Source organism: Engystomops pustulosus, chromosome 4 (genome assembly GCF_040894005.1).
Source record: "Engystomops pustulosus chromosome 4, aEngPut4.maternal, whole genome shotgun sequence".
Lineage (NCBI taxonomy): Eukaryota > Metazoa > Chordata > Amphibia > Anura > Leptodactylidae > Engystomops > Engystomops pustulosus.
The window spans coordinates 6,631,045-6,659,012 of NC_092414.1; the positions used below are offsets into that span (position 1 = coordinate 6,631,045).

General features: G+C 45.0%; 2 protein-coding genes across 10 annotated transcripts in view; one reads left to right on the forward strand and one right to left on the reverse strand.

The window, feature by feature from the left end:
• The window catches only part of LRTM2 (leucine rich repeats and transmembrane domains 2), a 40,597-nt gene extending 17,872 nt beyond the window's left edge, over window positions 1-22,725 (reverse strand). Inside the window, exons 1-2 of one of the 4 annotated variants that reach the window (XM_072144926.1) lie at window positions 22,409-22,725; window positions 1,140-1,258 (exon numbers count right to left, since the gene is read on the reverse strand). In XM_072144926.1, coding sequence (XP_072001027.1) covers window positions 1,140-1,188 — 49 coding nt within the window. In that variant the 5' untranslated portion in view covers window positions 1,189-1,258; window positions 22,409-22,725. Of the gene's footprint in view, window positions 1-1,139; window positions 1,259-10,118; window positions 10,262-22,408 lie in introns of those variants that run through there. The other 3 variants (XM_072144924.1, XM_072144925.1, XM_072144927.1) reach the window with 3 other exon arrangements.
• CACNA2D4 (calcium voltage-gated channel auxiliary subunit alpha2delta 4) overlaps window positions 1-27,968 on the forward strand; it is a 142,508-nt gene that overhangs the window by 92,137 nt on the left and 22,403 nt on the right. The window lies entirely within an intron of this gene.

Genomic DNA, 27,968 nt, shown 5'->3' on the forward strand with positions numbered 1-27,968 from the left:
CCCATACTCCATACCCCCCAGTGCTCCCCATCCTCTATACCCCCAGTGCTCCCCATCCTCTATACCCCCAGTGCTCCCCATCCTCTATACCCCCAGCGCTCCCCATCCTCTATACCACCAGTGCTCCCCATCCTCCATACCCCCAGTGCTCCCCATCCTCTATACCCCCCAGTGCTCCCCATCCTCCATACCCCCAGTGCTCCCCATCCTCTATACCCCCAGTGCTCCCCATCCTCTATACCCCCAGTGCTCCCCATCCTCTATACCCCCAGTGCTCCCCATCCTCTATACCCCCAGTGCTCCCCATCCTCTATACCCCCAGTGCTCCCCATCCTCTATACCCCCAGTGCTCCCCATCCTCTATACCCCCAGTGCTCCTCATCCTCTATACCCTCAGTGCTCCCCATCCTCTATACCCCCAGTGCTCCCCATCCTCTATACCCCCAGTGCTCCCCATCCTCTATACCCCCCAGTGCTTCCCATCCTCTATACCCCCAGCGCTCCCCATCCTCTATACCCCCAGCGCTCCCCATCCTCTATACCCCCAGTGCTCCCCATCCTCTATACCCCCAGTGCTCCCCATCCTCTATACCCCCAGCGCTCCCCATCCTCTATACTCCCAGTGCTCCCCATCCTCTATACCACCAGTGCTCCCCATCCTCCATACCCCCAGTGCTCCCCATCCTCCATACCCCCAGTGCTCCCCATCCTCTATACCCCCAGTGCTCCCCATCCTCTATACCCCCAGCGCTCCCCATCCTCTATACCCCCAGCGCTCCCCATCCTCTATACCCCCCAGTGCTCCCCATCCTCTATACCCCCCAGTGCTCCCCATCCTCTATACCCCTATTGCTCCCCATCCTCTATACCCCCAGCTCTCCCCATCCTCTATACCCCCGGCGCTCCCCACCCTCTATACCCCCGGCGCTCCCCATCCTCTATACCCCCAGTGCTCCCCATCCTCTATACCCCCAGCGCTCCCCATCCTCTATACCCCCGGCGCTCCCCATCCTCTATACCCCCAGCGCTCCCCATCTTGCCCCCCAGTGGCCACATATTAGAAGTTATAATAAGTCAGTTGTGCTCCTCCCGGACCCTCATTAGTCTCCTCACACACGTCTTAGTGCCCATCCACTTACACGATGTCTGTGCCCATCTGCGGGGGAGGCGTCTCCTTGGCTCCCGCATCCTGCTGCGCTGGGGGTCTCCACCTTTTTACATGGGTCAGGCTGTGCAGGGTGGTCCCGGCTGGAGGCTGCTGGGACACAAGAGACAGACACACAGTCACATAGAGAGCACAGACCCTGCGACACCTCCACCTGCCGCTCCTCCCTCCGCCAACATCTGCCACTCACAGCAAACTGGATGAACAACAGGATCATCTTACACTACTAGAATTACACAGCACATTGTAAAACCTCAGGTGACAGAGAGCCGAGACACAGCAGGAGAACTACAAGTCCCAGCATCGCGTACCAGCAGCAGAGACTGTCTGGACAAATTATATCCTGTGTTTATACTCCAGAGCTGCACTCACTATTCTGCTGCTGGTGCAGTCACTGTGTACATACATGACATTACTTATCCTGTACTGATCCTGAGTTACATCCTGTATTATACCCCAGAGCTGCACTCACTATTCTGCTGGTGGTGCAGTCACTGTGTACATACATGACATTACTTATCCTGTACTGATCCTGAGTTACATCCTGTATTATACCCCAGAGCTGCACTCACTATTCTGCTGCTGGTGCAGTCACTGTACATACATGACATTACTTATCCTGTACTGATCCTGAGTTACATCCTGTATTATACCCCAGAGCTGCACTCACTATTCTGCTGCTGGTGCAGTCACTGTGTACATACATGACATTACTTATCCTGTACTGATCCTGAGTTACATCCTGTATTATACACCAGAGCTGCACTTACTATTCTGCTGCTGGTGCAGTCACTGTGTACATACATGACATTACTTATCCTGTACTGATCCTGAGTTACCTCCTGTATTATACCCCAGAGCTGCACTCACTATTCTGCTGCTGGTGCAGTCACTGTGTACATACATGACATTACTTATCCTGTACTGATCTTGAGTTACATCCTGTATTATACCCCAGAGCTGCACTCACTATTCTGCTGCTGGTGCAGTCACTGTACATACATGACATTACTTATCCTGTACTGATCCTGAGTTACCTCCTGTATTATACCCCAGAGCTGCACTCACTATTCTGCTGCTGGTGCAGTCACTGTGTACATACATGACATTACTTATCCTGTACTGATCTTGAGTTACATCCTGTATTATACCCCAGAGCTGCACTCACTATTCTGCTGCTGGTGCAGTCACTGTGTACATACATGACATTACTTATCCTGTACTGATCCTGAGTTACATCCTGTATTATACCCCAGAGCTGCACTCACTATTCTGCTGGTGCAGTCACTGTGTACATACATGACATTACTTATCCTGTACTGATCCTGAGTTACATCCTGTATTATACCCCAGAGCTGCACTCACTATTGTGCTGCTGGTACAGTCACTGTGTACATACATGACATTACTTATCCTGTACTGACCCTGAGTTACATCCTGTATTATAGTCCAGAGCTGCACTCACTATTCTGCTGGTGCAGTCACTGTGTGCATACATGACATTACTTATCCTGTACTGATCCTGAGTTACATCCTGTATTATACACCAGAGCTGCACTTACTATTCTGCTGCTGGTGCAGTCACTGTGTACATACATGACATTACTTATCCTGTACTGATCCTGAGTTATATCCTGTATTATACTCCAGAGCTGCACTCACTATTCTGCTGCTGGTGCAGTCACTGTGTACATACATGACATTACTTATCCTGTACTGATCCTGAGTTACATCCTGTATTATACCCCAGAGCTGCACTCACTATTCTGCTGCTTGTGCAGTCACTGTGTACATACATGACATTACTTATCCTGTACTGATCCTGAGTTACATCCTGTATTATACTCCAGAGCTGCACTCACTATTCTGCTGCTGGTGCAGTCACTGTGTACATACATGACATTACTTATCCTGTACTGATCCTGAGTTACATCCTGTATTATACTCCAGAGCTGCACTCACTATTCTGCTGCTGGTGCAGTCACTGTACATACATGACATTACTTATCCTGTACTGATCCTGAGTTACATCCTGTATTATACCCCAGAGCTGCACTCACTATTCTGCTGCTGGTGCAGTCACTGTGTACATACATGACATTACTTATCCTGTACTGATCCTGAGTTACATCCTGTATTATACTCCAGAGCTGCACTCACTATTCTGCTGCTAGTGCAGTCACTGTGTACATACATGACATTACTTATCCTGTACTGATCCTGAGTTACATCCTGTATTATACTCCAGAGCTGCACTCACTATTCTGCTGCTGGTGCAGTCACTGTGTACATACATGACACTACTTATCCTGTACTGATCCTGAGTTACATCCTGTATTATACTCCAGAGCTGCACTCACTATTCTGCTGCTGGTGCAGTCACTGTACATACATGGCATTACTTATCCTGTACTGACCCTGAGTTACATCCTGTATTATACCCCAGAGCTGCACTCACTATCCTGCTAGTAACTTTGTGCATGCATAAAGTTTGTTTTTTGTGATGTATTGATCTCTAATTCAGCCGAATTCCATTGAAAAGCCAAAACATTTAGATTCAGCTTATTGGAATCACAATATGAGGGGTTTCTGATGATCAATTCCAGGGGCTGTAATTCGTGTGAAGGATGAGGCAGATATTGATTGCTGCATGTGACAGTGAAATGTCAGGGATGAATCTACAAAAAGGACTGAACCGGGAGATGGAATCAGATCCCTTATCTCTGCAGATACATAGTGTACTGCAGGGTTTAAGGCCGCCTCCCTGACAATCAGCTCAGAGTCCATCACTCATAGTATAATCCGCAGATTTGCTGTATGGTCCATATTTCTATATTAGAGCAGCTGGAATTAGGGAGGAAGCAGAATTATATAAGAATGACAAAAAATTCAGGAGCCTGAAAATCTGCCCCAAAATCTGAGAATCAGCACAGGATAAGTAATGTCATGTATGTACACAGTGACTGCACCAGCAGCAGAATAGTGAGTGCAGCTCTGGGGTATAATACAGGATGTAACTCAGGATCAGTACAGGATAAGTAATGTCATGTATGTACACAGTGACTGCACCAGCAGCAGAATAGTGAGTGCAGCTCTGGGGTATAATACAGGATGTAACTCAGGCTCAGTACAGGATAAGTAATGTCATGTATGTACACAGTGACTGCACCAGCAGCAGAATAGTGAGTGCAGCTCTGGGGTATAATACAGGATGTAACTCAGGATCAGTACAGGATAAGTAATGTCATGTATGTACACAGTGACTGCACCAGCAGCAGAATAGTGAGTGCAGCTCTGGAGTATAATACAGGATGTAACTCAGGATCAGTACAGGATAAGTAATGCCATGTATGTACACAGTGACTGCACCAGCAGCAGAATAGTGAGTGCAGCTCTGGGGTATAATACAGGATGTAACTCAGGATCAGTACAGGATAAGTAATGTCATGTATGTACACAGTGACTGCACCAGCAGCAGAATAGTGAGTGCAGCTCTGGGGTATAATACAGGATGTAACTCAGGATCAGTACAGGATAAGTAATGTCATGTATGTACACAGTGACTGCACCAGCAGCAGAATAGTGAGTGCAGCTCTGGGGTATAATACAGGATGTAACTCAGGATCAGTACAGGATAAGTAATGTCATGTATGTACACAGTGACTGCATCAGCAGCAGAATAGTGAGTGCAGCTCTGAGGTATAATACAGGATGTAACTCAGGATCAGTACAGGATAAGTAATGTCATGTATGTACACAGTGACTGCACCAGCAGCAGAATAGTGAGTGCAGCTCTGGAGTATAATACAGGATGTAACTCAGGATCAGTACAGGATAAGTAATGTCATGTATGTACACAGTGACTGCACCAGCAGCAGAATAGTGAGTGCAGCTCTGGGGTATAATACAGGATGTAACTCAGGATCAGTACAGGATAAGTAATGTCATGTATGTACACAGTGACTGCCCCAGCAGCAGAATAGTGAGTGCAGCTCTGGAGTATAATACAGGATGTAACTCAGGATCAGTACAGGATAAGTAATGTCATGTATGTACACAGTGACTGCACCAGCAGCAGAATAGTGAGTGCAGCTCTGGAGTATAATACAGGATGTAACTCAGGATCAGTACAGGATAAGTAATGTCATGTATGTACACAGTGACTGCACCAGCAGCAGAATAGTGAATGCAGCTCTGGGGTATAATACAGGATGTAACTCAGGATCAGTACAGGATAAGTAATGTCATGTATGTACCCAGTGACTGCACCAGCAGCAGAATAGTGAGTGCAGCTCTGGGGTATAATACAGGATGTAACTCAGGATCAGTACAGGATAAGTAATGTCGTGTATGTACACAGTGACTGCACCAGCAGCAGAATAGTGAGTGCAGCTCTGGGGTATAATACAGGATGTAACTCAGGATCAGTACAGGATAAGTAATGTCATGTATATACACAGTGACTGCACCAGCAGCAGAATAGTGAATGCAGCTCTGGAGTATAATACAGGATGTAACTCAGGATCAGTACAGGATAAGTAATGTCATGTATGTACACAGTGACTGCACCAGCAGCAGAATAGTGAGTGCAGCTCTGGGGTATAATACAGGATGTAACTCAGGATCAGTACAGGATAAGTAATGTCATGTATGTACACAGTGACTGCACCAGCAGCAGAATAGTGAGTGCAGCTCTGGAGTATAATACAGGATGTAACTCAGGATCAGTACAGGATAAGTAATGTCATGTATGTACACAGTGACTGCACCAGCAGCAGAATAGTGAGTGCAGCTCTGGAGTATAATACAGGATGTAACTCAGGATCAGTACAGGATAAGTAATGTCATGTATGTACACCGTGACTGCACCAGCAGCAGAATAGTGAGTGTAGCTCTGGAGTATAATTAGAACTAGGTTGGTCTCTCCAGTCTTATATTGTAGGGGGTAAGTGCTTTATATGAAGCTCCTGGGTGATTCCATCTTGTGCTGTACTTCTGGGGAGGCCACTGCACTTGTATCTGGTCCTCATCCTCCTGTTTGTTCCTGGGGTTCTTTCTCTCTGCCTCCCTCGTCACAGTGTGTCAGTGCAGTGACAGGACATGAAGCAGCTGATTTTCGGCGTTGGTTTCGGGGTTAGCAGGGGATGGGGCGTTGTGGATGATTGTCAGATGCTGCGGGTCTCTCGCCCCTCGTCTCATCCTCATAAAGGCAGAGGTGACCTACATAACACAGCAACCTACAGGCGCTGCTCAATGAAGCCAATTAGTAATGTGCTCACGCACTCAGCGCTCATACACACACAGAGCCGCCACTAATACTAATCACCTCGCAGCTAATACTTCCTATAGAACCCGCTACCAGGAGGTCACCGGGCCCTGGCTCCGCCCCATACAATGATGTCACCCAGTATCTGATGACATCACTGGGTCATGTTCTCCGGAATGGTGTTCCAGCAATGTTGGGGTGCTGAGCTGTATGTGGGGTCCTGACACTGCTGAGCTGTATGTGGGGTCCTGACACTGCTGAGCCCTGCTATATAGAGGGAAGCAGCTGGGAACTGAGGATTTCCTCTCTCTGACGGAATAAGCAGCTTTGTAAGGGCTAGGAGGAAAAACAGATTGTGGAAGTCACCGGTGACTGCTGAAGAAAGAGGAGGAAGAGGGAGGAGGAGGAGGAAAGATGGTGGAGGAAGAGGAAGGACGGAGCGAGAAGCAGGAGGAGGATGAAGAAGGAAGAAGAATGAAGGGGGAAAGAGGGAGAAGGAGGAGGAAAGGGGAATAAGAAAGGAGGAGGAATGCGGGAGAGGGATTGGAAGGAAAGAAGGAGGAATGAGGGAGAGGGATTGGAAGGAAAGAAGGAGGAATGAGGGAGAGGGATTGGAAGGAAAGAAGAAGGAATGGGGGAGAGGGATTGGAAGGAAAGGAGGAGGAATGAGGGAGAGGGATTGGAAGGAAAGAAGGAGGAATGAGGGATTGGAAGGAAAGAAGAAGGAATGCGGGAGAGGGATTGGAAGGAAAGGAGGAGGAATGCGGGAGAGGGATTGGAAGGAAAGAAGGAGGAATGAGGGATTGAAAGGAAAGAAGAAGGAATGCGGGAGAGGGATTGGAAGGAAAGAAGGAGGAATGAGGGAGAGGGATTGGAAGGAAAGAAGGAGGAATGCGGGAGAGGGATTGGAAGGAAAGGAGGAGGAATGCGGGAGAGGGATTGGAAGGAAAGAAGGAGGAATGAGGGATTGGAAGGAAAGAAGAAGGAATGCGGGAGAGGGATTGGAAGGAAAGAAGGAGGAATGAGGGATTGGAAGGAAAGAAGAAGGAATGCGGGAGAGGGATTGGAAGGAAAGGAGGAGGAATGCGGGAGAGGGATTGGAAGGAAAGAAGGAGGAATGCGGGAGAGGGATTGGAAGGAAAGGAGGAGGAATGCGGGAGAGGGATTGGAAGGAAAGAAGGAGGAATGCGGGAGAGGGATTGGAAGGAAAGAAGGAGGAATGCGGGAGAAGGGATTGGAAGGAAAAGAGAAGAAATAAGGAGGAGGAGGAAAGACGGTGGAGGAAGAGGAGGGAAGGAGCGAGAAGCAGGAGGAGGGAGAAGGAAGAAGACTGAAGGAGGAAAAAGGGAGAAGGGGCAGGAAAAGTGAGGAGGAATGCGGGAGATGGGAATGAAGGAAAGGAGCAGGAAGAAGTAGTAGTAGGAGGAAAGATGGTGGAGGAAAAAGGAAGAAGCAGGAAGAGGGAGAAGAAGGAAGAAAAAGGGAGAAGGAGGTGGTGGAGGAAGAATAAGGAAGGAGCAGGAAACAGGAAGAGGGAGAAGAAGGATTGGAGGAGGAATGAGGGAGTAGGGATTGGAAGGAAAGGAGAAGAATGAGGAGGAGTAAGCGGGAGGAGGATGAAGAAGGAAGCAGGCAGAATGACGAGCAATGGGCCACATTTATAAAACCTATAGCAGTCTGTACTAGGTGCAGTCTGCCTGTGGAGTGGGCACGGTGCGCCCGGGGCGCAGGGTCCTCATGAATCTGGCGCCCCCTGCTCTGCTCGGGATAGGGCACCAACTTTTTTTGGTGCACATTTACCATAGAGCTTGCAACACACTTCTCCCGAGTCACTATAATAAATGTGGTGCGCGGTCCGACTCTGCGGTGTGGTGCTGCGGACACAGAGCAGACACGACACAGAACTGGCACAAACACTTCATATATACATGTGCCAAGTTAGGAAACTGGCACAGACGCTTCCATAAATGTGGGCCAATAAGGAGGAAAGAGAAGGCAGGAAGGGGAAAGAGGAAGAAGTAGGAGATAGGTGGATGAAATGGAAGAAAGAAGCAGCTGGAGGAGGAAGAAAGCAGGAAGAGGAAATGGAAACAAGGCTGGAGGAAGAAATAGCTGGAGGATGAAAGAGGAAAAGGAAACAATGCTGAAGGAAGAAATAGCTGGAGGATGAAAGAGGAAAAGGAAACAAGGCTGAAGGAAGAAATAGCTGGAGGATGAAAGAGGAAAAGGAAACAAGGCTGAAGGAAGAAATAGCTGGAGGATGAAAGAGGAGGAAGAAAGCAGGAAGAGGAAAAGGAAACAAGGCTGGAGGAAGAAATAGCTGGAGGATGAAAGAGGAAGAGGAAACAAGGCTGAAGGAGGAAATAGCTGGAGGATGAAAGAGTAGGAAGAAAGCAGGAAGAGGAAAAGGAAACAAGGCTGAAGGAAGAAATAGCTGGAGGATGGAAGAGGAAGAGGAAACAATGCTGGAGGAAGAAATAGCTGGAGGATGAAAGAGGAAAATGAAACAAGGCTGAAGGAAGAAATAGCTGGAGGATGAAAGAGGAGGAAGAAAGCAGGAAGAGGAAAAGGAAACAAGGCTGGAGGAAGAAATAGCTGGAGGATGAAAGAGGAAGAGGAAACAAGGCTGAAGGAGGAAATAGCTGGAGGATGAAAGAGTAGGAAGAAAGCAGGAAGAGGAAAAGGAAACAAGGCTGGAGGAAGAAATAGCTGGAGGATGGAAGAGGAAGAGGAAACAATGCTGGAGGAAGAAATAGCTGGAGGATGAAAGAGGAAAATGAAACAAGGCTGAAGGAAGAAATAGCTGGAGGATGAAAGAGGAGGAAGAAAGCAGGAAGAGGAAAAGGAAACAAGGCTGGAGGAAGAAATAGCTGGAGGATGAAAGAGGAGGAAGAAAGCAGGAAGAGGAAATGGAAACAAGGCTGGAGGAAGAAATAGCTGGAGGATGAAAGAGGAGGAAGAAAGCAGGAAGAGGAAAAGGAAACAAGGCTGGAGGAAGAAATAGCTGGAGGATGAAAGAGGAGGAAGAAAGCAGGAAGAGGAAATGGAAACAAGGCTGGAGGAAGAAATAGCTGGAGGATGGAAGAGGAGGAAGAAAGCAGGAAGAGGAAAAGGAAACAATGCTGAAGGAAGAAATAGCTGGAGGATGAAAGAGGAAAAGGAAACAAGGCTGGAGGAAGAAATAGCTGGAGGATGAAAGAGGAAAATGAAACAAGGCTGAAGGAAGAAATAGCTGGAGGATGAAAGAGGAGGAAGAAAGCAGGAAGAGGAAATGGAAACAAGGCTGGAGGAAGAAATAGCTGGAGGATGGAAGAGGAGGAAGAAAGCAGGAAGAGGAAAAGGAAACAATGCTGAAGGAAGAAATAGCTGGAGGATGAAAGAGGAAAAGGAAACAAGGCTGGAGGAAGAAATAGCTGGAGGATGAAAGAGGAGGAAGAAAGCAGGAAGAGGAAGGATCCAGAAGCAGGTGGAAGAAGGAAGAGGGAAGTAGGAGGAAATAGGGAGAAGTAAAAGGAGTAAGAAGGAAAGGGAGAGATGTGTGGGTGCAGTCACAGCCTAATACATATATACATACATACATACAGTTATATACATACATACATACATACATACATAGAAACAGCACAGACATTCACACTGCGCTCCCTGCACATGCCGGCCATTGCACAGGCACAGCTGGTTCGGTACCTGTTGTGATGCTGCGGGTGCCCGGTGCCTCCTGTGATGCTGCGCCTTGTCCTGTGCCGTGGACAGTGTGGCGGGCACAGGTTGGGTACGGAGACCACTGCCTGCCAGCGGAGGTTTAATTTCCTGCTGGGGGCATAATCTCCTGGCAGAATACGGCTCAAGTCTTAATCTGTCCTTCTCATCTGACAGAGGGTGGGGGGGCTTAGCCACGGCCCCCCTAATCTAGAGGGGGAAAGGTGCCCGCCACGTGTAACCCTTCTTCTGCCAGTGTGTGGTGGGTCACACCCCTATGTCTGAGGGTATCTTTGTATTAGGAGCCGCTCTTCCTATACAGATTTGGGCCCTGTGTCAGACATTGGGAACCTGATCCCGGGCCCGGAGTCTATTATCCCAATGAGTGACCAGATGATCGGCGTATCGCCAGGACCGCGGCGTCACTTCTCTATTGTTATCTCTGCCGTCTGGCACATTGCGGGATTTCTTCGTTTTCCAGGACTGATCATTGGGGATTATCTCAGTTACAGATTCTGTTTTCTGTAATGGATCCTTCTATTTTTGGATTCTGCCAAATGCTTTCTGTTTCCTGGTAGAAGCTGCCGCTTTGGGGGACATTATTGTCTGCGCGGCCACCATCATTATCTGAGTACGAGACATCTGGCCAAATACACATCAGAATCCTGTGTTCTGGCTGTGGGACAATCCGGGGAGAGGCTACAAGGTTATGGAGGACTATAAGTACCAGCATGTCCTGCACTCTGGAGCACTACAACTACCAGCATGGCCTGCACTCTACTAGTGCGGCAGATCCTTCATTAACATCAGATTGTATATTTATAAAAGCTGTAGTCACCACCGCATCAACATAGTGGAGCACTGCAGGCTACTATTTATCATTTATAGTGTGTCTGTAGTCAGGGAATCTCCTTTCTGTAGCACTTTTAGCTCTGCTACATGACAACGTTGTGTCCTCACACATACAAACTACCAAGAACTCCTCTGCGTCCAACCACCAGGATAGACCCATTTTATAAACTGAGATTTTCCCTCTAGAAGGTTCTGGGCTGCCAGCCAATGATCCATCCTCTTACCATCGGGTGATGGCAAACAGTAAACATTAAACATACATATTAAAATATGTTAATTAGCTAAATCTGAACATAAGCAGCAGTGCTGGCCAATAGGGGGCATTGTTGTGCTCGATTCAGACAAGGGTTTACAGGTAAAATTAGTGCGCTAGTCTGCAGCAATGGAGCGGAGCAAGGTGGCCGTTGTTTCCCAAGCAACTCCACAGGGGTCACCCAAAGTCTTTCATAAGAGACGCCCTCTCAAGATCATAATGCCCTTAGTGCACTAACCTTCTCCTAACTTGCCTGTAAGTACCACACAACAACCTACCAAGGGAGAAGTGCATACAAGGGGCCGTAAAAAACAAGCAAACCGTATAAAATACCAGCAAAACAAATCAAATCCAAAGCAAAATAATAGTGTGTATCATCCTCTTTGTCTCATAAACTGAAATCAGTAGATTTTTAAGCATTGATTCTCTGCCCATTAGCCACACCCACATTCTGATAAGCCCCGCCCATGAGGAACATGAAGAAGAGAATTGTAGCTCTTGTGGATCACACAATTGATCATTAGCTTTGTCCAAATCTGAGGGAACAATGACCCGGTAGCCAACAGGACTTATTTAGTGTCCCTTTCTGCTCAGAATATTGTCTATAGTTTATACACAAAGCGATTGGAGTAAGTTTGTCTTTTGATCATCTGTAGGCGCCAGCACATAATACCGCAGTCACTTACCTCCCCCCACTTCTTCCCACTCTCAGCTTAATCCCTTTCTGCTCTTATTTCTCTATAAGGAGATTTTTCCACTTCTTTCTCTTCCTCCTTCAACATTCGGCTGTAATATGGAACTTAGTAATATGGAAGGGGTCCATATACGCAGAGCTATAGAGGGTGGATGCGACATCCAGGGCCCTGGGGCCTTCAGGGCCACATAAGAGGAAATTGAAAGCAGTAAGTGACATTTGTCAGATCATAGAGCAGACATCTGTGTCAGCTCCTTACATATGCTGTATAATATATATATATACTCCAGTCCCATCCAAAGCTGCATTTAGAATTGAGATGGACCCATAGATCCTGCAGGATTAGCAATGCTTTGTTGCACATAGTAAACACAGAATGACATTGTGCAGCTTTAGATGTGACCGGAGACACAAACTTACATTTTTTCCAGAACTTTCCAAATGGAATTTGTCCAAATTGATGCGAATTGTGCAAAATTGTGTCTTAAAGGGCCAAAGGCTCCTCACTCCTTACCTGCATTATAAATTGATCTATTACAGATTTCGTCCAGAATATGCCACTGCTATAACCCATTCCGAAATGTAAGGATTAATATATAGTCCTTATATCCAGAAATGATTCCACATTTCGTTACATTGGATGGAAAGTCTTGTTTTCGGATACAGAGATCCAAATCATCTGCGTCATATATAACGTCTTCCTTCTGACACCACTAGGGGGAGCTTGTGAGCTCACCGCATACTGAGCTCTATAATTGTCTAGCACGCAGAGAGCTCCCTCTAGCTGTCGCTTGCAGAATCATTTATACATTCAGCTTGTGCAGAGGATTTGGAGCTCTGTATCAGCAAAATAGAGCTCAGCCCGTTATAAAAGGATATTTAGAAATGAGTCGGCTTATAATAACATTACATGCCTAAGCAGCGGGAGTGATAATTCCAGGATGGTGACATCTTCCTTGTGTAGAAGAGAGATTTCCATAAAAACACACAAGCCCCTCGGTAGAAATACCCAGGACATGAATGACCCCAGTGAGCGGCGTCTGGCATCACCTCCAGGGGGTAATCATTGTGACAATTCAGATCTGCTCATCAGTGGCCGCTGGACAGGGAGCAGGGGTGTGTATGCCATGTCCGGGGGTCTCTATGCCCTCAGCCAGGGGGTCTTCATTAAGTCATCCACTACATATCACAGGGATTACAGGGTCACAGACATCCCCCCATGACTGGCTGTCTCTTTATCTGCAGAAGTCTCCTCTATGTAATGGGGTTTATTATCAGGGTTCATGTCATTCTAGTAATGATATTATGTAACATGCAGTCATTCTGTGTCCTGTGTGATTGTACCTCCATTTCATTCATCTGGTAACTGTAACCTTTTCTTACTCTTCCCTTATTATCTCCACCCTTCCCCTTCTCTTCCTGCCATCTTCCCTTTCTCATTACTTCCCTGTTTCCTCCTTTGCTTCATATGTTCTTTATTCTTTCACCCTTTTCCCCTCCGATCGTCTCTCCTTTGTTCTCAGATCCTTTCTTCCATTCTTACCCTTCTTGGTGTTTCCCCATTGTCTTACACTTTTCCTTTCTCTCTTCCTTTACTCTTATACTTCCTCCCTTATTTCCTTTCCTGCTGCTTCTCTTTATTTCCTCCCCTCCCATCCTTTCTTCTCCATGATTTTTCCTTCTCATTTTGTCTTCTCTTATTTGCTTCTTTCTAAACTTCCTCCCTTCTTTCCTTACTGCTTTCTCTTTACTTAAGCACTTTTTAAAATTACTTGCCGTCTTCTTTCCTTGCTTGCTCCTTGTGCAACTCCTTCCTTCTTTGGATCCTTCCATTCCATCTTTCCTGTTTCTTTGCCCATGTACCTTCCTTCTTCTTTGCTTTATTCCTTCCTCTATTCATACCAGTTTTCTCCTTTTTCCTTCATTTCTGCCCTATCTCCTCCTTCTCCCCTTTCTGGCCCTTTTTTTCCTTTTTTACTTTAGCTTTCCTTTTCTCCTTCCTCTCTTTCTCCCTGCCTACTCCTCTTTTCCCTCCCTTCTTCCTTTGTCTATGCACCCTTGTCTGCTTCTCTTCTTCTCCCCTACTTCACTTCCTCTGCACTTGCTCTTGTCTACTCCTCTTTCCTTCTCTTCTTCTTTCCCACCTTCCTCTCGTCCCTGTCTGATCCTCTTTCCTTTGTCTTCCCTCCTTCCTTCCTTTTCTCTCCCCCTGTCTGCTCTTTTTTTCCTTCATTCCTCTCCCCTCTCTGCACCTCTTCGCCTTCCTTATTCGCTTCCTTCCTCTCTTCTCTCCCCAGTCTGCTCCCCTTTGCCTTCCTTCTTCCCTCCTTCCTTCCCCCTCTCTTCTCCATTTTCCCTCTCTCTTCTTCCTTCCTTCCTTCCTTCCTTCCTTCCTTCCTTCCCTCCTCACTTCTCGTCCCTGTCTGCTCCTCTTTCCATTGCTTCTTCTCTCCTTCCTTCCTCTCCATTCATCCCTGTCTGCTCCTCTTTCCCTCTCTTCTTTCTTTCTTCCCTCCTTCCTCTCCTCTCGCCAATGTCTGCCCCTCTTCCCGCAGGATTGACTTGTAATGAATCTATTTCCCTTCCATCTTGTGAGTGAGGGCTTCATGTAATTCTGGATGCTGCTGCGCTGCCACCTTCCTGGCATCACAGTGATCGGGCGGCGGTAATAGTAATCAGTGGTTACAGGTCTGATTGTATGCGGAGTCAGGACCGGATGTAATCATCCAGGCCTGGATCCAGACCAGAGACACAACATGGAGGCTGCTGCCAGAGCAACCAATCACATCGCTTCTTCCATATTCCAACCTGCACTGGAGAGATAGAAGCTCGAATCTGATTGGTTGCTATGGACAACAGCAGTTTCCTTTTTCTCCCTAACACACCACATATAAAGGAGGATAATTTAAATCAACTTTATTGACGATGCACGGTGCAACATGGGCAATGTCTCATGACATTCTCTCCCAGTTCATGAAATTTTTACATCATACCCCAAATTTGCCCTTTTCAGAAAAAATGTGGCAAATCTCCCTTCTCTGAAGCAAACATCTATGTCTGGTTAAGGCAAATTTCATATAAAACCTAAAAGTAAGTGTCCCCTCCTGTGTGATCAGCACCCAAGGCCATCCCTGCCTCTAAGGTTTGATGTTCATGGTGATATTTACAGGAAAGGGGGAATTGTACAGAATCACTGACAGCTCATCACACACCGCAGCGAGGTGACAAGATAATGGTCAGGAATATCTCCCATCACCCGTAATAGAGCCGCAGCAAGAAATGAAAGGAGACAATTTATAGAGGAATTGTCCAAAACTCAATTTTTTGTAATTCTTTGTATTGGAGGACATATTTGTAGTACACAGGTACAAACAACCCTACAGCCAAAGAGCTACCAACACAAACTGTACTATAATACTGCCCCCTATGTACAAGAATATAACTACTATAATACTGCCCCCTATGTACAAGAATATAACTACTATAATACTGCCCCCTATGTACAGGAATATAACTACTATAATACTGCCCCCTATGTACAAGAATATAACTACTATAATACTGCCCCCTATGTACAGGAATATAACTACTATAATACTGCCCCCTATGTACAAGAATATAACTACTATAATACTGCCCCCTATGTACAGGAATATAACTACTATAATACTGCCCCTATGTACAGGAATATAACTACTATAATACTGCCCCCTATGTACAAGAATATAACTACTATAATACTGCCCCTATGTACAGGGAAATAACTACTATAATACTGCCCCCTATGTACAAGAATATAACTACTATAATACTGCCCCCCTATGTACAAGAATATAACTACTATAATACTGCCCCCTATGTACAGGAATATAACTACTATAATACTGCCCCCTATGTACAAGAATATAACTACTATAATACTGCTCCCTATGTACAGGGATATAACTACTATAATACTGCCCCCTATGTACAAGAATATAACTACTATAATACTGCCCCCTATGTACAAGAATATAACTACTATAATACTGCTCCCTATGTACAGGGATATAACTACTATAATACTGCCGCCTATGTACAAGAATATAACTACTATAATACTGCCCCCCTATGTACAAGAATATAACTACTATAATACTGCCCCCTATGTACAGGGATATAACTACTATAATACTGCCCCCTATGTACAAGAATATAACTACTATAATACTGCCCCCTATGTACAGGAATATAACTACTATAATACTGCCCCCTAGGTACAAGAATATAACTACTATAATACTGCCCCCTATGTACAGGAATATAACTACTATAATACTGCCTCCTATGTACAAGAATATAACTATTATAATACTGCCCCCTATGTACAGGAATATAACTACTATAATACTGACCCCTATGTACAAGAATACAACTATTATAATACTGCCCCCTATGTACAAGAATATAACTACTATAATACTGCCCCCCTATGTACAAGAATATAACTACTATAATACTGCCCCCTATGTACAAGAATATAACTACTATAATACTGCCCCCTATGTACAGGAATATAACTACTATAATACTGCCTCCTATGTACAAGAATATAACTACTATAATACTGCCCCCTATGTACAGGAATATAACTACTATAATACTGACCCCTATGTACAAGAATACAACTATTATAATACTGCCCCCTATGTACAAGAATATAACTACTATAATACTGCCCCCTATGTACAGGAATATAACTGCTATAACACTGCCCCCTGTGTACAAGAATATAACTACTATAATACTGCCCCCTATGTACAGGAATATAACTACTATAATACTGCCCCTATGTACAGGAATATAACTACTATAATACTGCCCCCTATGTACAAGAATATAACTACTATAATACTGCCCCCTATGTACAAGAATATAACTACTATAATACTGCCTCCTATGTACAAGAATATAACTACTATAATACTGCCCCCTATGTACAAGAATATAACTACTATAATACTGCCCCCTATGTACAAGAACATAACTACTATAATACTGCCCCCTATGTACAAGAATATAACTACTATAATACTGCCCCTATGTACAAGACTATAACTACTATAATACTGCCCCCTATGTACAGGAATATAACTACTATAATACTGCCCCCTATGTACAAGACTATAACTACTATAATACTGCCCCCTATGTACAAGAATATAACTACTATAATACTGCCCCCTATGTACAAGAATATAACTACTATAATACTGCCACCTATGTACAGGAATATAACTACTATAATACTGCCCCCTATGTACAGGAATATAACTACTATAATACTGCCCCCTATGTACAGGAATATAAATACTATAATACTGCCCCCTATGTACAAGAATATAACTAGTATAATACTGCACACTATGTATAAGAATATAACTACTATAATACTGCCCCCTATGTACAAGAATATAACTACTATAATACTGCCCCCTATGTACAAGAATATAACTACTATAATACTGCACACTATGTATAAGAATATAACTACTATAATACTGCCCCCTATGTACAGGGATATAACTACTATAATACTGCCCCCTATGTACAGGAATATAACTACTATAATACTGCCCCCTATGTACAGGAATATACCTACTATAATACTGCCTCCTATGTACAGGAATATAACTACTATAATACTGCCCCCTGTGTACAGGGATATAACTACTATAATACTGCCCCCTAGATATATAACTACTATAATACTGCCCCCTATGTACAAGACTATAACTACTATAATACTGCTCCCTATGTACAGGAATATAACTACTATAATACTGCTCCCTATGTACAGGAATATAACTACTATAATACTGCCCCCTATGTACAAGAATATAACTACTATAATACTGCACACTATGTATAAGAATATAACTACTATAATACTGTCCCCTATGTCCAGGAATATAACTACTATAATACTACCCCCTATGTACAGGAATATAACTACTATAATACTGCCCCCTATGTCCAGGAATATAACTACTATAATACTGCCCCCTATGTACAGGAATATAACTACTATAATACTGCCCCCTATGTACAGGAATATAACTACTATAATACTGCCCCCTATGTCCAGGAATATAACTACTATAATACTGCCCCCTATGTACAGGAATATAACTACTATAATACTGCCCCCTATGTACAGGAATATAACTACTATAATACTGCCCCCTATGTACAAGAATATAACTACTATAATACTGCCCCTATGTACAGGAATATAACTACTATAATACTGCCCCCTATGTACAGGAATATAACTACTATAATACTGCCCCCTATGTACAGGAATATAACTACTATAATACTGCCCCCTATGTACAGGAATATAACTACTATAATACTGCCCCCTATGTACAGGAATATAACTACTATAATACTGCCCCCTATGTACAGGAATATAACTACTATAATACTGCCCCCTATGTACAAGAATATAACTACTATAATACTGCCCGCTATGTACAGGAATATAACTACTATAATACTGCCCCCTATGTACAAGAATATAACTACTATAATACTGCCCGCTATGTACAGGAATATAACTACTATAATACTGCCCCCTATGTACCGGAATATAACTACTATAATACTGCCCCCTATGTACCGGAATATAACTACTATAATACTGCCCCTATGTACAGGAATATAACTACTATAATACTGCCCCCTATGTACAGGAATATAACTACTATAATACTGCCCCCTATGTACAAGAATATATCTACTATAATACTGCCCCCTATGTACAGGAATATAACTACTATAATACTGCTCCCTATGTACAGGAATATAACTACTATAATACTGCCCCCTATGTACAGGAATATAACTACTATAATACTGCCCCCTATGTACAGGAATATAACTACTATAATACTGCCCCCTATGTACAAGAATATAACTACTATAATACTGCCCCCTATGTACAGGAATATAACTACTATAATACTGCCCCCTATGTACAAGAATATAACTACTATAATACTCCCCCTATGTACAAGAATATAACTACTATAATACTGCCCCCTATGTACAGGAATATAACTACTATAATACTGCCCCCTATGTACAAGAATATAACTACTATAATACTGCCCCCTATGTACAGGAATATAACTACTATAATACTGCCCCCTATGTACAGGAATATAACTACTATAATACTGCCCCCTATGTACAGGAATATAACTACTATAATACTGCCCCCTATGTACAGGAATATAACTACTATAATACTGCCCCCTATGTACAAGAATATAACTACTATAATACTCCCCCTATGTACAAGAATATAACTACTATAATACTGCCCCCTATGTACAGGAATATAACTACTATAATACTGCCCCCTATGTACAAGAATATAACTACTATAATACTGCCCCCTATGTACAGGAATATAACTACTATAATACTGCCCCCTATGTACAGGAATATAACTACTATAATACTGCCCCCTATGTACAGGAATATAACTACTATAATACTGCCCCCTATGTACAGGAATATAACTACTATAATACTGCCCCCTATGTACAAGAATATAACTACTATAATACTGCCCCCTATGTACAGGAATATAACTACTATAATACTGCCCCCTATGTACAGGAATATAACTACAATAATACTGCCCCCTATGTACAGGAATATAACTACTATAATACTGCCCCCTATGTACAGGAATATAACTACTATAATACTGCCCCCTATGTACAAGAATATAACTACTATAATACTGCCCCCTATGTACAGGAATATAACTACTATAATACTGCCCCCTATGTACAGGAATATAACTACTATAATACTGCCCCCTATGTACAGGAATATAACTACAATAATACTGCCCCCTATGTACAGGAATATAACTACTATAATACTGACCCCTATGTACAGGAATATAACTACTATAATACTGCCCCCTATGTACAGGAATATAACTACTATAATACTGCCCCCTATGTACAGGAATATAACTACTATAATACTGCCCCCTATGTACAAGAATATAACTACTATAATACTGCCCCCTATGTACAAGAATATAACTACTATAATACTGCCCCCTATGTACAGGAATATAACTACTATAATACTGCCCCCTATGTACAGGAATATAACTACTATAATACTGCCCCCTATGTACAGGAATATAACTACTATAATACTGCCCCCTATGTACAGGAATATAACTACTATAATACTGCCCCCTATGTACAAGAATATAACTACTATAATACTGCCCCCTATGTACAGGAATATAACTACTATAATACTGCCCCCCATGTACAAGAATATAACTACTATAATACTGCCCCCTATGTACAGGAATATAACTACTATAATACTGCCCCCTATGTAGAGGAATATAACTACTATAATACTGCCCCCTATGTACAGGAATATAACTACTATAATACTGCCCCTATGTACAGGAATATAACTACTATAATACTGCCCCCTATGTACAGGGATATAACTACTATAATACTGCCCCCTATGTACAGGAATACATATCCGCTATATAAGACACATGTTTGATCGCCTCCTTGTACGACGTGTTGCTGTGCTGTAATATCTTGCATTGATCTCTGTTATCTGATATAAATAATTCTGTCTCATTCTCCTGAGCTCTTATATATTTGGGGTCTCCTGTTAGGGGCGGGGGTCTCTTGGGCTGAGATAATAGCCCGCTGTAGCTCCACTCTCGGTGGGTGATCACTTCCCCCTTATGTTTCTAGTTTCACACTTTCGCCTCCTTATTGATGATCGGCGCTGGAGGATTTTCTGGAGTAAATGAGACATTTAGAAGATAAAAATAAGTAAAGAGAGTTCAGGTCTGTCCACGTCTCTCTTAAAGGGGCGGTGACACTACCGGCTGCAGCTATAATAGCGCGGCTACAGGTCTCCGCTCTGGAGATCTGTGTTATACAGCAGTTATTCCAGGGGCAGGGGCTCTTCTACGCTTCATATGTGTCTTCCAAAGAAACATTTTATTTGCACCATCCTTCAACTTTGTGGAATCTTTAGAAATATGTTTGTATGTACTGGATTAGTAGATAGTAGACATACAGGGAGGGGCTGATCAATATCTGATATTACACTAGTGAAAGATGGCACAAAAATGGTGAGATACAAGTTTATTGCCTTCTATCGACGCCGTCCTTCATCTTTGCGTTGAAATCTACATAAATTTGCATATTTGTTGTATAGTTTATACTCCAGAGAGATTCTTACCAGAATAGTGAATAAAATTAGCAATTTAGGAGGAGGAGCCGACCAGAATCTTCTATGTTACATATAAGAGTTACATATAAGATGACGCAAACATGGTGATCATCTACAGCGCAATTTGTTGGCGTTTAGCCGCACCGTACTACATTGGGTTATTTTGGGGTATACAAGGTTCGGGGAGGGGATGGATCAAAATTTTCTTACTTGCAAGAAAGATGGATGGTGCAAATATTGCTATTAGATCAAAACAGTTGGTTTTACGTGTATATGCACCCTCCTTCAACTTTGCAGATTTTACTGGTGAAATTTATATAAATTTGCAAACTTTTGGTTGTAGGGTGATTCTTACAGGAAAGGTGGAAAATAGATTTAAGGTAAAATTTTTGACACGTGTAACAAAGCCGCCCAAAGGTGCAAATGTGTCGCCGTACCTCAGCGCCGTCCTACATCTTTGCAGTTTTTAATAGTGGAAACAGATGTTTGCAGGGTGATCCGGACTGGAATAGTGGGATGTTCGGATCCTGGGGCTGATCAGAGTCCACTGTGGTACAAGTTACAAAGTTGAAAGATGGTTGTATACAAAACAGTCAGTTTGACCTCATTTATCAGCGCCGACCTTTGACTTTGTACATTTTATTGGTGAAATCTGAAATATTAATAATCTGCTCCAGGGTGATTCTTACTGAAACAGTGAAATAGCGATTTGGGAGGGGAGAGGGGGACTGATCAAAATCTGATGGGTCACATGTAACAAAGTCGATAGAAGGCGCCAATATGGTGGTTATATATAAATGTAGTACAACACTCAACATCAACGGTTTAAAGAGGGGGGGGGGGCAGCAGAAATGTCATCTCCTATCCAATATAGTAACAAAGGCACAAGCCTGCGCCAACCGCAGAGCTGACAATCTATTGGCATATATCACATGTAAGTAATGTGTTCATCAGGGTGGGCAGTGGATTGGGATGTGATGCCCCCTGCAGTGCTGGGTATGTGTAGGGCTCTGGGGGGTGGGCACATATTGTGCCGCTCGCTGTATACCCCCCCTGCATACATGACCTTACATTGTGGTATCACATTATATGAAGGGGTTAATGTCGGGAAGTATACATGACCCTAAAGCATCGCCCACCGCTCGCCATCCACACCTGTTCCTCCAAATCACCCCAAATTCTCCTTACCGTGCTCCTGGGAGGTCTGAGGACCCTGACAGGCGGATGGCAGCCAGGAGGAGACGACGTGTGCCAGTCATGGGCTTCAGATGGTGACGATGCCAGGAGCCGACGCCGCTGCTTCAACCTTTCATCCTTGGGGAAGGAGAGGAGTGGGGGGGGGAGACAATAAACAAGAGGGTCCGAGACGGCAGTGAGAGGAGAGCGCAGGGAGATGCGAGCAGAGAGCGCAGGGAGATGTGAGTGCGCAGGGAAGCCCAGGAGAATGAGAGAGCAAGAGACACGGAGGCGACGTAGGATGACAGCGACTCAATGCACCGAGCAGAGGAGGCAGGCGGCAGGACACACACACCAGACACGTGTAACCCCCCAGCCACAGCTACATACATGTATATACACCCTGCCTGCAGCCACAAGGGGGAAGGAATCATACACATACAGATATATACCGCTACATACATAGATCAGCATCCAGGCACGTACATACATTACACACACATACATATATACATACATACATACATACATACATGTATATACACCCTGCCTGCAGCCACAAGTATACACACACACATACAGATATATACCGCTACATACATAGATCAGCATCCAGGCACGTACATACATTACACACACATACATATATACATACATACATATATGTGTATACATCCTGCCTGCAGCCTCAAGTATACACACACACATACAGATATATACCGCTACACACATAGATAAGCATCCAGACACGTACATACATTACACACACATACATATATACATACATACATATATGTGTATACACCCTGCCTGCAGCCACAAGTATACACACACACATACAGATATATACCGCTACACACATAGATAAGCATCCAGACACGTACATACATTACACACACATACATATATACATACATATATGTGTATACACCCTGCCTGCAGCCACAAGTATACACACACACATACAGATATATACGTCTACATACATAGATAAGCATCCAGGCATGTACATACATTACACACAAATACATATATACAAACATACATACATACATGTATATACATCCTGCCTGCAGCCACAAGTATACACACACACATACAGATATATACCGCTACATACATAGATCAGCATCCAGGCACGTACATACATTACACACAAATACATATATACATACATACATACATGTATATACACCCTGCCTGCAGCCACAAGGGGGAAGGAATCACACACATACAGATATATACCGCTACATACATAGATCAGCATCCAGGCACGTACATACATTACACACACATACATATATACATATATACATACATGTATATACATCCTGCCTGCAGCCTCAAGTATACACACACACATACAGATATATACCGCTACACACATAGATAAGCATCCAGACACGTACATACATTACACACAAATACATATATACATACATGTATATACATCCTGCCTGCAGCTTCAAGTATAGGCAGACACACACATACACACACACATATATATATATATATATACATACATACATATACACAAGCATCCAAGCGTGTACATACATTACACACACATACATATATACATACAGTACATATATTTACATACATGCTGCCTGCAGTCACAAGTATAGACTGACCTATACATATTTATACATACACAGTCATCCAGGCGCCTACATACGTTAGACACAAGTACATACCGTATATACACACATACATACATACATACATACATATATGTCAATACATGCTGACTGCAGTCACAAGTATAGGCAGACATATACATATATACAGATATACACTTGTACATAGACACAAGCATCCAGGCGCATACACAAGTATAGGCAGACATATACATATATATATATATATATATATATATATATATATATATATATATATATATACACACACAAGCATCCAGGCGTGTACACACATTACACACAAATACATGTATACATACACACATACATATATGTATATATACACCGTCTGCCTGCAGACACAAGTATAGGCAGACATATACATATATATATATACACACACACACACAGGCATCCAGGCGCATACACACATTACACACAAATACATGTATACATACACACATTACACACAAATACATGTATACATAAAAAAGCTTAACATATGGACGAAAATATACACAAACATATTTCTAATTACTTATAAACGGACAGGAGCTAATAGGGTCCTGTGTCCACAGGAGGCGCCATCACTGGTCAGTACATATAGGGGCTCATTTACTTACCCGCTCCTGTCGCGATCCCCGATCCAGACTGTCCGATGAGGATGAAATCCGTCGCGATTCACCAACATTGCGTGCCCGCCCCCCCGATTTGTGTAGCGTGAAAGCCGACGCAATTGCGACATAAACCGATCGCGTGCAACACAATCCCCAGCGCGATCCCCGAAAAGACGGGAAACCCAATGAAAATGCGGCCGCGGGACCCTTAGTAAATGTGCCCCATAGTGTCCACCGGAGGCGCCATCACTGGTCAGTACACACAGGGGCACATTTACTTATCCGGTCCTGCGCGTTACCCGACCCGAAGTGTCCGACCGGAATGCCCTGTGCCACGATTCACTTCCCCGCTGAGTTCACCTTCTTCTTCCGGGTGCATGTAAGTGCATTGGTTGCGACACAATTTTAAAGTTAAACCCTGCGCTCAGTCCGAATCAGTCGGATCATCCGACGGCCGCCCCCGGATTTCTGTCGCATGTAAGCACCAAAATCCGATCGCATGCAACACAATCCCCTTCTAAATCCCTGTCCCAGCGGCGCAATCCCCGAGAACGTCGGAAAACCCAACGGAAATGTGGCCACGGGACCCTTAGTAAATAAGCCCCATAGTGTCCACAGGAGGCGCCATCACTGTAGGTACTGAATCACTGGTCACTAACCTCTCTTGCTGTCTCTATTTCTTTTGCTTCCTCTCCCCCTCTCTTGCTGTCTCTCCCCCTCTCTTTCTGTCTCTCCCCCTCTCTTGCTGTCTCTCCCCCTCTCTTGCTGTCTCTTCCCCTCTCTTTCTGTCTCTCCCCCTCTCTTTCTGTCTCTCCCCCTCTCTTTCTGTCTCTCCCCCTCTCTTGCTGTCTCTCCCCCTCTCTTGCTGTCTCTTCCCCCCTCTTGCTGTCTCTCCCCCTCTCTTGCTGTCTCTTCCCCCCTCTTGCTGTCTCTCCCCCTCTCTTTCTGTCTCTCCCCCCCTCTCTTGCTGTCTCTTCCCTCCATTGCCGTCTCTCCCCCCTCTTGCTGTCTCTCCCCCCTCTTGCTGTCTCTTCCCTCTATTGCTGTCTCTTCCCTCTCTTGCTGTCTCTTCCCTCTCTTGCTGTCTCTTCCCTCTCTTGCTGTCTCTTCCCTCTCTTGCTGTCTCTTCCCTCTCTTGCTGTCTCTTCCCTCTCTTGCTGTCTCTTCCCTCTCTTGCTGTCTCTTCCCTCTCTTGCTGTCTCTTCCCTCTCTTGCTGTCTCATCCCCTCTCTTGCTGTCTCTTCCCTCTCTTGCTGTCTCTTCCCCTCTCTTGCTGTCTCTTCCCCTCTCTTGCTGTCTCTCCCCCTCTCTTGCTGTCTCTTTCCTTCTCTTGCTGTCTCTTCCCCCCTCTTGCTGTCTCTTCCCTCTCTTGCTGTCTCTTCCCTCTCTTGCTGTCTCTTCCCTCTCTTGCTGTCTCTTCCCCTCTCTTGCTGTCTCTTCCCTCTCTTGCTGTCTCTTTCCCTCTCTTGCTGTCTCTTCTCCCCTTCTCTTTCTGTCTCTCCCCCTCTCTTGCTGTCTCTATCCTCTCTTGCTGTCTCTTCCCTCTCTTGCTGTCTCTTCCCCCCCTCTTGCTGTCTCTTCCCCTCTCTTGCTGTCTCTCCCCCTCTCTTGCTGTCTCTATCCTCTCTTGCTGTCTCTTCCCTCTCTTGCTGTCTCTTCCCCCCCTCTTGCTGTCTCTTTCCCCTCTTGCTGTCTCTCCCCCTCTCTTGCTGTCTCTCCCCCTCTCTTGCTGTCTCTCCCCCTCTCTTGCTGTCTCTCCCCCTCTCTTGCTGTCTCTCCCCCTCTCTTGCTGTCTCTTCCCCCTCTCTTGCTGTCTCTCCCCCTCTCTTGCTGTCTCTCCCCCTCTCTTGCTGTCTCTATCCTCTCTTGCTGTCTCTTCCCCCCTCTTGCTGTCTCTCCCCCTCTCTTGCTGTCTCTTCCCCCCTCTTCTGTCTCTTCCCTCTCTTGCTGTCTCTTCCCCTCTCTTGCTGTCTCTCCCCCTCTCTTGCTGTCTCTCCCCCTCTCTTGCTGTCTCTTCCCCCCTCTTCTGTCTCTTCCCTCTCTTGCTGTCTCTTCCCCTCTCTTGCTGTCTCTCCCCCTCTCTTGCTGTCTCTCCCCCTCTCTTGCTGTCTCTATCCTCTCTTGCTGTCTCTTCCCCCCTCTTGCTGTCTCTCCCCCTCTCTTGCTGTCTCTTCCCCCCTCTTCTGTCTCTTCCCTCTCTTGCTGTCTCTCCCCCTCTCTTGCTGTCTCTCCCCCTCTCTTGCTGTCTCTCCCCCTCTCTTGCTGTCTCTCCCCCTCTCTTGCTGTCTCTTCCCCCTCTCTTGCTGTCTCTCCCCCTCTCTTGCTGTCTCTCCCCCTCTCTTGCTGTCTCTATCCTCTCTTGCTGTCTCTTCCCCCCTCTTGCTGTCTCTCCCCCTCTCTTGCTGTCTCTTCCCCCCTCTTCTGTCTCTTCCCTCTCTTGCTGTCTCTTCCCTCTCTTGCTGTCTCTTCCCCCTCTCTTGCTGTCTCTTCTCCCCTTCTCTTGCTGTCTCTCCCCCTCTCTTGCTGTCTCTTCCCCCCTCTTGCTGTCTCTCCCCCCCTCTTGCTGTCTCTCCCCCTCTCTTGCTGTCTCTCCCCCTCTCTTGCTGTCTCTCCCCCTCTCTTGCTGTCTCTCCCCCTCTCTTGCTGTCTCTCCCCCTCTCTTGCTGTCTCTCCCCCTCTCTTGCTGTCTCTTCCCCCCTCTTGCTGTCTCTTTCCCCTCTTACTGTCTCTTCCCCCCTCTTGCTGTCTCTCCCCCTCTCTTGCTGTCTCTCCCCCTCTCTTGCTGTCTCTTCCCCTGTCTTGCTGTCTCTCCCCCTCTCTTGCTGTCTCTCCCCCTCTCTTGCTGTCTCTTCCCCTCTCTTGCTGTCTCTTCCCCCCTCTTGCTGTCTCTTTCCCCTGTCTTGCTGTCTCTCCCCCTCTCTTGCTGTCTCTTCCTCCCATGTCCTGCTATTTTGGTCCCTGTGCCCCCCGCCCCTCGTCTTGTCCCCCTCATTATGTGTTTGCTGTAGTTTTGGGGTGTTGCTCGGGATGTCTCGCTGCTGTCTCTCCCCTGTAATTAGCGCTGATCTCGCATCTGTAGCGCACAATGAGATCCACCACCCACCTCCCACCATTATCAGCCAGCAAAGAGGAGCGCAGCAGCTGCAGTCACTACTGGCCTCAGGAGGTGCTGACCATGGTGCTGAAACTACCACAAATGATGGATCCAAACCCATCCTCACTGACAAGATCCTACTGTCTCCTGAAACACTCTGTGCTGCTGGGAGACCATTCTCCTTGTGTGTGACTGACACACAGAACTATCCTGACATGCTC